This window comes from Chrysochloris asiatica, unplaced genomic scaffold (genome assembly GCF_000296735.1).
Source record: "Chrysochloris asiatica unplaced genomic scaffold, ChrAsi1.0 scaffold00024, whole genome shotgun sequence".
NCBI lineage: Eukaryota > Metazoa > Chordata > Mammalia > Afrosoricida > Chrysochloridae > Chrysochloris > Chrysochloris asiatica.
The window spans coordinates 7,111,135-7,122,762 of record NW_006408542.1 but is presented as its reverse complement, the minus strand read 5'-3'; the positions used below and the strand labels follow the sequence as shown (position 1 = coordinate 7,122,762).

Here is an 11,628-nt window from a genome sequence, read left to right as displayed (position 1 = left end):
GGAGCTCTTTACAACACTTCCACCCGATCCACCATCTTGTTTGTTCTTCTCTTCCTATATTTTTAAAGACTGAATATACTACACGGTTAAAGGTTGAATTGCAAAAGAATATTGATATTAACACTTGCTTACTTTATTATTAAGAATAATATGCATGCAACACACATGTGCTCACTGCACAATGAGAAGTAGAATATGACCTTGGGAGGTACCTCTCCCCCATTTTCTCATCCACATACTTATTCCCTCTTTTTCTGAATTGTATGTTTATTATTTTGTTGCTTTCTGTAGCACTCTGATATATGTTCAACACAGTTTTATTAATTCCTAAGGGATCGTTATAAGTTGATAAATCACAGATATTAGACCCACTTGTACCCAGCATCAAATGCAAGGCTTTTGAATTTTAGAAAAAACCTCCAATTTTATGTCTTTTAGAGCTTTACATTGTAGCACGAAATTATTCATAAAATCATGATTTCAAAGACTTTAAAAGTGCTAACCTTCTAGAGCTCCTTTCTCTACAGTGTTCTTACTAATACATTCAAAATATACATTGCATTTTAGTATGTAACCTTGAAATTCTTTGCATTGTATTCTAGGAAACGCTTGAGGAAAAGTTCTTAGGTATTCATCCCGTGGCTTTGAATTTCATGAAGGTACTACAGAATCCATTATAACCGTTGTTGATTGTAAATTATAATGGTTGAAGCTGCTAACTTTAGGAGAGGTGGGCAGTAGGGAAAATGCCACCAAGGTAGGATATAGTTACTGAAAATGATAAGGAACTGTAAAATAATTAATTACAAAGGAACTGAAATGATGTAAATAGTATTTCTAATGTATGTATTAAAATTACCAGAAGACCAAGAAAAATCAGAACCATGCAGGTACCAGACATAACCCCAGAGCCAGACCCAAGAGTGACGGTTAAACAAAGGACAAAGTCTAATGAGAAGCAAAAGGATCTCATCTATGCCTACCAGCTGGCAACCATTCTTGACCCACTAACGCCTTTACTAGATGTGGCCCTTCCATCCAATGTGGATGCTGAAACGCTTAGGGGGATGGGGATGGGGATGGGGATGGGGAAACTAGTTGGGGAATCTACCTTTGATAATCATTTACACTGTATCTATAGCAGTTGTTTTCAGACATGGCTACTCATCAGAAAGACTTGGGAACTTATTAAAGTACAAATTCTAGCATCTAACCTATCTAACCTCAGATTTGCAGAAGCAGACTCTCCGTGAGTCAAAGTTTATATGTTTAAACATCCCCTCAGGTAATTATGATCAGCAGTCCAGTTTGAAACTCAGCCAATCTAGAAGATGGGGCCAACTGGAGGACCTTTGTTGGCCAATCTTTGTACTAGTGCTGAGGTTTGCCTGGCGCTATCCAGGGTGCTGGATCACTCGAGTCTGAATTCTCTCAGACCTCAGCTATCATTTATTTACTCTGGCTGACTGGTCTGGCCTCTCGTCCACCTAGCACTACGAAGAGCCTCTCCTGGAAGCATAATTCCCTGACCTTATTCTTAACAGTTAGTTCTGACTCACCTACAATTTAGCAGAACCTCCAAGGGGAAGGGAAAATGTTAAGCCTTGCAAGCCCAACCCATTCTCAAGTGGAGCCTAGAGGGTTCCTGTGGTTGCTTCTCCAACTAACCAGAGAGAACATTTCCTTGAAGGCATCTCCAGGGCATGGAAACTCGAAGGTATAGGACAAATTCCCTATCTATTCATCTCCATAGGTGAAGTGCTCTGTTGACCTACCCAAGTTTTGGATAAAGCTAAATTTGTTAACTCACCTTATGCCCACCATTGTTGTTGCTAAGTGCTGTTGAGTCAGTTCCTATTCATAGCAACCTTGTATAGGGTTTCCAAGGCTATAAATCTTTTTGGGAGTAGAAAGTCTTACCTTTCTCCCATGGACCAGCTGATGGGCTTGAACCACCAACCTTTTGTGGTTCACAGTCCAGTGATTATCTTACAGAGCCACCATGTTCACATTTATACAAGTATAAGTATTCGGCAGTACAATTGATGGAACTTGGTTGTGATTTATATGTGGGGAGTGAAGTGGAAAAGGGTGTCAAGCATGCAGTGCCCTCAAGACTAAGCAGTTGTATGTGGGTCTGGAGTCCAGAGGGGAGGCCTTGACTACAAATACACATGTGGAAGTCTATGGCAAACCTTGATCATTGTAGCCATGAGCATCAGTAAGATTGGCTAAAAACTGAGAACATCTGAGAAAAGAGGACCTAGGATATAGCCTTGAGGATTCCTTGTAATTATTATGGCAAAGAAGGTAAACTAGCAAAGTCTGGTTTGAAAAGGAGTGGCCAGGAGGAAGGAGAAGGAACATGAGTTATCGAATCAGAGAGTTTCAAGAAGCATGTGGTCAGTGGTATCTGATACTGTTAAGTCCCCAGTTTACAAACTTCTAAAGTATAGACAATTCCTACTTGCCCTTTAATGTTATGTAAATCTGCCTTCATTTCAAAACAATTGAATCAGCCCCTGCTAGCATTACAATCACCTTCACTTACTGCACATGCAGTTTTTAAATCAGAGAAAAGACTTTTGTTTCTTCTTGCACTAAACCTCAGGAGTGGGGAACCTTTTTCTGCCAAAATTTGTAACATAATTCACCAGCCATACAAAATTATCAACTTAAACATTAGCCTATTATATTTGGTCAAACATTTAATTAGTTCACCCAGTCCCAGTATGGCGCTGTGGGTTAATGCACTAGACTGTAAAGTCATTTGAACCACAAGGTCGGCGGTTCAAGTTCACCAGCCGCTCCTTGGAAACCCTATGGAGGGTCACTATGGATTGTAACAGACTCAACGACACTTAGCAACAACATGATGACTAGAACTACGGTTGCCTTGGCAGGGCCAGACCAAATGATTTTGTGAGCCTTATACAGCCCGTGGACTGGACAGTCCCCATCTCTGCACTACAGTAAGGCTAAGTAAGAACCGTACGCATATGTCCAGACGGATCTACAAGTTCAACTTACAGACACACTTAGGAATAGATCTCATTCATCACCCAGGGACTCTCTGTACTGTTGAGATGAGAGCTCAAAATGTCTACTGGATTTAGAGAAACAGAAGTAGAGCTTATAGGTGTTTATAACAAGAGTGACTGACTTTAGTGGAATTATAAAGTAAGGTGATGAAGAATTAGAGACAACTACAGTTTGTACTGAAATGGTCTCCTTGAGGTTTGAGAAGACTAAACCCTGCCCCCTAGCACCTACAGTTAATATATGGCCTGAATTATTAATTAGGGATGATGTCCTTGGAAGGGGCCCTGGTGGCACAGTGGTTAAGCACTTGACTGCCAACCAAACTGTTTGAGCCCGCCAGTTGCTTCATAGGAGAAAAATGTGGTAGTCCGCTTGAAGATTCTATAGGGAAGTTTCTACTCTACCCTGTAGGGTCTATGAGTTGGAGCAGACTTGACAGCAACAGGTTTGGATCTGCTTGGAGCAGGTAGTTGATGGGGGAGGTGCAGGTGAGTCTAGTTCTGCTGAGTAGAGTTGTCTATGAAGAAATAGCGCTAATCAGTTACGTTGCCAAAGGGCAGGTGAGACTGCTTAAGGGCAGGCAGAGTTTTCAGGGATCTGAGTTCAGCTTGGGTTTGGGAGAGACAGAAACTACAGGGCAGCCCACGGCTGGAGCATCCTTGACACCTGAATGCTATGAGCCTAATTCTCTCTTAATGCACAAGCTGCTATTGGCTGCTGTTAAGGTGACTAACTCATGGCATTCCCTTGTACAACAGAATGAACTGTTGCCTGATCCTCTGCCATTTACACGATCAGTGGTGTACTTAGATCAAGGATTGCAGCCACTTCATTTCTATGTGCCTTCCAACCTAGGGGATTCACCTTCCACTATAAAGCATAGCATTCTGTTTTGATCCATAGGGTCGCCACTGGCTAACTTTCAGAAGCAAGTTACCAGTCCTTTCTTCCTAGTCTTTCTTTGTCTTAAAAACTCAGCTGAAAACTTTCCATGGGTGACCCTGCTGGTAGTCGAAATATCAGTAGCATAGCTTCTTGTGTCCTAGTAACACACAAGCCCCTGCAGGACAACAAACTAACAGACGGACGGTGGCTTATGGACATAGAGCAAGGAATTTCAGGTTATCTTTGCTTGGATGTTTTTAAGGCAGCTCCAGTTCTTTGTGGACCTGTAGCACTCTGTTTTTATTGATGAGAAAAATCCCAGTGGGGACTGGCCAAAGAGCATCAGGGCTTCACAGAGAAAACGTCTTTGTGTTCGGACTACCTCAGATGCTACTGCTGTGCCAGTCTTTCCCCCTTTGGAAGGCAGAGAGAGAGAACTGTGGTGGTGGTGGTTATGTGCCGTGGAGTCGGTTCCGACTCATAGCGACCCTGTACAGGGTTTCTGAAGCTGTAAATCTTTACAGGAGCAGAAAGCCTCCTCTTTCTCCCATGAAACAGCTGGTAGTTTCGAACTGCTGACTTTGAGGTTAGCAGCCTGACTCGTAACCACTATGCTACCAGAGCTCCTTAGAGAGGATTGTAATAGCCTCTAATATAATATAGAAGTCCTGGTGTGGCGCTGTGGGTTAATGCACTGGACTGCAAGGTTGGTGTGAACAAGTTTGCTATGAGTCAGAACCAACTTAACGGCACTTAGCAGCAACAACAACTAATAATATCAAGGGGTGCAACACCACATTTTTCTATGTGCTGCTAGTTCTACTTTTATGACTCTGTTTTCCACTTATCCCCATGGAGGCTTGCACTCCATCATTTTACCACCTCCATTTGTTCTCAAATGTGAGCAGGCATCAAAACCTCTTGGAGGGCTTGCTAATCACAGCTTCCTGGCTCCCATCCCAGAGTTCCTGTTTCAGTAGGGTCTCACATCAGACCCATGAATTTGCTTTACTAACACGTTTCCAGGTTGTACTGATGCTGCTAATCTTAAAACCACACTTTGAAGACCAGCACTGGACTGAGAACCACAAGGTCAGCAGTTCAAACTCACCAGCTGCTCCTTGGAAACCCTATACAGGGTTGCTATGAGTCGAAACCAACTCAATGGCACTTTACAACAACAAAACAATTTGTTTTGACTAGCAATGAAGTGATGGCAGAGACATTAAATAAATGTCCATAAGTCCTACCCTCAAAAGTCTTTGAAGTGGCAAAAGAAGAGCATGTCTTGCTATTCACAAGTTCCTTGTTGTTAAGGACCATCAAGTCGATTCGGACTCATAGTGACCCTGTATAGGGTTTTCCAAGGAGCAACTGGTAGATTTGAACCACTAACCTTGCAGTTCAAACTGGCCTTGCATTCCAGTGCTTTTCCTACCGTGCCACACTAGGGCAAGTTTCTAGTTCTTGATAAATATACAAATGAAAGTTTTTTGAGCTCATATTTGTGCTCCTGAATTATCATTGAGAGTTTTTAGGCACAGTAACAAAATAGGTCTTTGTTGTAATAGCTCCTCAGCTTTTCTCTTCTTCCAAAGGGCTGTCTAAAGATGAATCCAGATGACCGATTAACCTGTGTCCAACTCCTGGAGAGCCCCTACCTTGATTCTTTTCGAGAAGACCAAATGAAACGAAAAGCCCGCAACGAGGGAAGAAACAGAAGACGTCAGCAGGTACATCTGTTCGAAAGTTAAAGTTCCATAAAATGATCCTTTTATTCCCCACTCTTTCCCATGTTTCCCTTTCAAAGTGAGGTGAGGTAGACACCACGACCGTACCATTGTATTAGTTTACATGTGATAAAACCGAAAAATTCTGAAACTTTCCACATTGTTGCAAAACCTTATTCCAAAGCAACCAAATTACTGTGCTGCTCTTTTAGTAATGAATTGGATCTACCATCTGCCAGACTGTGTACTCAAAGCCCAACTTCGTACAGTACAACTCTTAAGACAACAGGACTGAATTTTACCCACCTTCCAGTGGAATCCCACTATCTTTATGTAACCTCCAGATGTATGTCTGCCTTTCCTAGGATTATAAAGGGATAAAACCCAGACATCTGAGAATCAGTCCTATCCTGAAATGTCTCAATATTGCAGAATAGTTTTATAATGATCATGACAAGCAGTAACTCCACAGTCTGTTAGGTGGGAGATGGTTAGGCATGGTCCAAGGATGGGTGCTATAATGGGCCTATTACATAAGGTGGATTGTTGTTATTGTGACGTGCTGTTGAGTCAAGCCTACCACTGCTCCAGGGTTGCTACGAGTTGGAGCTAACTCGACAGCACTTAACAACAATAATAATCCACCGTCAGTAATAGGCCCCCTTATAGCATCCATCAGTGGACCCTGCCTAACCATCTCCCTCCTCCATAAAGCAAGGCCAAGAGAAGGGATGCCCTTCAGGTTCTGGTCTCCTTTCGGAGACTATACCTCATTCCTAGACATCCCATCATGTCAGAAAATAAACCAAATAATTGTAGAAAAAGTCTCTATACTCTTATTCAAATTTTCAAAGTTTGAGTTTCTACCTGGATTCTCAGCTTCAAGATCTCTGGGTAGATGACTAATAATTTTATTGTAAAGTTATTGGTTGAAGTTGATAGATAAGAGGTTTTTTAATCCTCGCTGTTCTGTCAGTATCTTAGCTATTATTAAGAATTTGAGATGGATACTATTTAGACTGCTGGCAGGCATTTATCTTTTAAAGACTGACTAGCTATTTAAAACTGAGTATATTGAAGTAAAGCATATAGTACATCCATGAGATCCTAGAATAAATAATAAACCTAATCTTCACATATCAGAAGATCACAATTTTTGGAAGGGTAAACCTGCTTAATTAAAAAATCAGTGTCTTTTGACATCTTTGACCCTTGTGTATAGTTTTGTTGTAGTACCTTTAAATCAAGCTGTATACCTGGGAATTGTTTTCTATTTACTATTTTATTTTTGTCTTGTTGTACTATCAGAATCAACTGTTGCCTCTCATACCAGGAAGCCACATCTCCCCCACACCTGATGGAAGAAAACAAGTCCTCCAGTTAAAATTTGATCATCTTCCAAACATTTAGGAAAATGTTCTTTCAAGTGGAAAGTAATTTAATATGTACACATTTTTGTACAAGTGTGATAGAAATTCTCAGTGTTTCAAATGCAAATGAGCCATATGAAAATTAAGATGCCTTCTAGAACTGTTTTTTGATCTGAACATTGCTGATTTCCTTCCCCTGTGCTTTTTCCATGCCAACGTTTACTTTTAGAACATTTTCTTTAACTGTTAAAATGCCTGAAGCTACACATCCAGAGGAGACATTTTCAATTTCCTGAGGCTCTCCTCAGGCAATTTACATTGAGAATTTGTGGGCTGGTACTTTGATTTAGGGAGAAGGTTTACATATATCATATTGCTTCAGCTTACTGTATAATGTCTGAAAGCAGTATCAGATCACCTTCTTAGCTATTTATGTAAGGAATGACATTATGTGTTTGCATCTCAATGCATTCTTATTGTAACCAGGTCTGTTGAGTGATGCCAGTATTTGGTTTTGTGTTTGTTTGTTGTTGTTGTTTTTGTATTGGTGTAGGAGGGGAACCTTGAAAGGGCATCTAGGTCCATTCCCTGATTCTTGGCCAGACTCCTGAGACCTCCTTGACAATTCTATTTTTAAAGCTGGCTAGAGACAATTCCATATGAATACTGCATAGCAAATACTGGATGAACTACAAGGACTTACCACCCTTCATGACAATAACACCCTCAGTAACTGACTGCTGACTGCAGCGCTGTCCTTTGAAACATCATAGGTCCTTATCCTTTTTCTCTCATTCCAATACCGAAAGCCTTCCTCCTGGGTGTATTTTCTAAATGGTTTATCATTGTCATTGCTTGCTTCTAAATACTTGCAACCATTGTTGTTGTTGGTAAGTGCCATCTAGTTGATTCCAACCCATAGTGACCTGTATAGGGTTTCTGAGGAGCGGCTGGTGAGCTTGAACCGCCAATTTTGTGATTCAAACTGACTTTGCAGTCCAGCACATTATTCTGCAGTGCCACACCAGGACTCCATAACATCTGTGAACTCAAGCAACCCTAAGCTAGCACACCATAATCAGGCCAGATTTATAAATGCAAGAGCAGGAAAATGATCTTCTGGTTAATTTTATCTGTATGTCTTTCAAAAAATGAAGCAAACAAAACACTTAAGTAGGTGAGCTAAGTTTACATTGGGAAAGCATCCTAATATAAATAAATTGGACATACATAGGTGTATGTGTGTGTGTGCCTGCTTTTTCCCTAAGATTGTTGATGCTGTTACGTGCCATTGAGTCGGTTCCAACTCATATAGAATGACCATATATAGGGTTTCTGAGGAGCAGCAGGTGAGCTTGAACCACCGACCTTGTGGTTCAAACCAACCTTGTGGTCTAGCATATTAACCTGAAGTGTCACACCATGACTCCTCTAGAAAGCCCCTTGGAAAGGGGCAGTTCTGCTACGTCCTGAATCAGAACTACTCAATGGCATACAGCAACAATTGTGTGTGTGTGTGTGTGTGTGTGTGTATGAAGCTTGAAGCATCACAGTAGATGTCATTTATCCTGAGTATCTGAAAGTAATGCAGAATGTTTGGAAGTACTTTTAGCTTACTAACAAGTTGCTCAGGTAAAATCAAAGCACAGGCTGTTTGTCACTGTCTGGCATAAAATCACAAAACAGTTATGTTCCTGTCAGTCAAATTAAGATTATTTCATTTCTGTGCTGCTGGCATATTCACCTGAATGTTGTTAGATTTCCCAAATACAGGTTACTACAGAAACCACTTACGTCTGGCACTAAAAATTAAGCATAAATTTGAGAACATCCTATATTCATCTCTCAAATGCCACTGCAGTGGGTCAGATACTTATGAACATGAGTGTGTGAACTTCCCAAAAATCTCATTCATTTATTGGGATTACCAATAATTACTAAGGAATTAAATAAAGCATCTAAAGAATAGTTCTTATGCACTTGAAAGATATTATGGGGGTGGGGGGTTGGTAGTGTGACGTGGAGTCGGTTCCATCTCAGCGACCTTGTATAGTGTTTCCAAGGCTGTAAATCTTTACGGGAGCAGAAAGCCTCATCTTTCTCCTGCAGAATGGCCGGTAGTCTTGAGCTGCTGACCTTGAGGTTAGCAGCCTGACTCGTAACCACTATGCTACCAGAGCTCCTTTGAAAGATATTATATTGTTGTTTGTTGTTAGGTGCCATTGAGTCGGCACTGACCCATAGCGACCCTGTATGCACAACAGGACGAAACACTGCCCGGTCCTGGGCCAACATCACAATTGTTGCCACGCTTGAGCCCATTGATGCTGCCACTTTGCCAATCCATCTCACTGGGGGGTCTTCCTCTTTTTTTTTTCTCTGACCCTCCACCTTACCAAACGTGATATCCTTCTCCAGCAACTAGTCCCTGGAATTCAGTATCTTGAAAAATATTATAAGTGACATTATTTGGCCATTTAGCATCCTTGGGTTCCTTATTTTTCTTGTATATATAAGCTGTTGGGTTTTCTAATTTTCAAGACTGTTCCTCTTCATTTCTATTTCTAACTTTTCTTGCACCTTTAAAATGATACCTACTAAAAGGTATCATTTTAAAGGTGCAAGAAAAGTTAGAAATAGAAAAAGAGTTCTTTTTGGCTTTCTCTTAGTGGGTTGTTTTTATTTAAGCTGCCTTTCAACTGCTAGTGTTGCTCCATCCAGTATGCGCGCGCACACACACACACACACACACACACACACAGATGTGAAGAAAATAAAAGCCAGCAATGAAATTCCATCACCCATTTTGCCTGGAATTCTGCTTTAAACAGCAGTGGGGTTTTTGGCAGGGGTTGAAGGCGACTGTCTTTCATTATTTTTGCTTACATTTAAGAATTAATCCCGACTAGCAATTCTGTTTCTCAGTTGTTTTCCTCAGACAAATTCATCATTTCAGTATTCCCTAAGGAGGGGAGAGGCGAAAGCATCTAATGCTTAGCAAACTATTCTGCTATAGTTACATTACCATGATGAAAAATATTATCCTTATGATAGTCACATATTTAACTTTCCCTGTGTGACTCAGGCCCCACGGCATGGCTGTTGCCTCTGTCACTAATGGGTATAAACCTCAAGCTGCAATTCTTTTCTAGTTCAAACATACATTTTACAATACCTGAAAGACACTCGACTGCAAGGTCAGTTTGAACAAAAGGGTCAGCATTGCAAACTCACCAGCCATTCCTTGGAAACCCTTTACATGGTTGCTATGAGTTGGAACCAACTCAATGACACTTAACAACAACAAAATTTCCTCACACTTCTCAGCCACAAGGCAGACAGTTGTACTTCTTTAGTGTCTAGTGCCGAAATTATCTAATGACTATTTGGTTTTTGGGTTTTTTTTCCCCTCCTCTGCTACCTCCCCTAGTAACCAACAAAGAATTTTTGTTTTTTCTTTTAGTCTGGGTACCTTTTATTAAGCATTTAGAATAATGGTCTTAAGCAATTTTTGTCTTTTTGTGACTGACTAGTTTCACGCAGCATGATGTCATTAAGGTTTCATCCATGTTATGCAGTGGTTTGCAGCTTCTATCTAATTACTTTTGATAAAAGCTTATCTTCAGCAGATGCACATAATTACTCTTCACCAAGGCTCATCTGACGCTGTAGCCGTGTTTCCCTAGAATCATGTATATTTCTGGCCTACCTGGGTCTTGCCTCAACTGAGCCAGCTTGCCGGCTATTTAACTTGTTTATGTTGCTCCTCCATGGTGCACCACCTTAATGAGCGGTAAGCCTGAGTACTGCTTCTGTGTTCCACCTTGTGGCCTCACTTCCGTCTGAGTTCCTCCATCCTTCTATAACACATGTATCTGAGAATCGCAAGTCAGTGACTTTTTTTTCTTCTTGTTTCTGCAGAGCACTTTACAGACCATTAAAAATATAGGTTCAACTTCTTAGAGCTCCTCCTCCTTCAGGGAAGAGGCTGTGTCCTAGAAATGACATTTAATTAGACTTGCAGTGTTCTGTACACCTATTTGCTTTGACTCTGTTTTTGGTTTCCTGTTTCAGTTCTGGTGATACTTGAATGTAATTGTTTGAATTTACCCTAACCGCAAAACCCTTCTAGGGGGAAATGTTTTGAAGATGATTTTGATTAGCCTGAATCATAAAAAACAAACAAGGGTTATATTTAAGAGGCTTTGGATCCTTTGCATTAGAGAAATGATTGATTGAGTAAAGGGTTAAAACAAGACTCAGGCAGGGAAAGAAAAGTTGAAGGAGAAAGCAGATTTCCTTTGTCTAAATTAGGTACTTGCTCTTTAAGGCTTTGCAGATTTCCCAAACTATAAGACATAGAAGATTATTAAGTTATATGGAAACAGTTTTCAATTCTGGAGATGTGGTATGTTGTTCCTTTAGCTTACCTGTCAAAAAAAAGATGGTACTTTCTTAGTTTCTCCCCACCAATGATCTCCAATCCTGTGCCTAAGTGGCACAGAATTCCCCCCAAAAACAAATCTTAAAATCAAAATATGCCATCACAAGAAGAATGGTGTTAAACATCAATATCATTTAAAAAGTAGAGAGTCCGTGTA

General features: G+C 40.7%; 1 protein-coding gene across 1 annotated transcript in view; it reads left to right on the top strand.

Annotated features, from left to right (window-relative positions):
- The window catches only part of CDKL4 (cyclin-dependent kinase-like 4), a 47,332-nt gene extending 41,552 nt beyond the window's left edge, over nt 1–5,780 (top strand). Inside the window, exons 7-8 of the mRNA XM_006839379.1 lie at nt 603–659; nt 5,526–5,780. Coding sequence (XP_006839442.1) covers nt 603–659; nt 5,526–5,681 — 213 coding nt within the window. The 3' untranslated portion in view covers nt 5,682–5,780. The remainder of the gene's footprint in view (nt 1–602; nt 660–5,525) is intronic.
- The last annotated feature ends 5,848 nt before the right edge of the window (nt 5,781–11,628 follow it).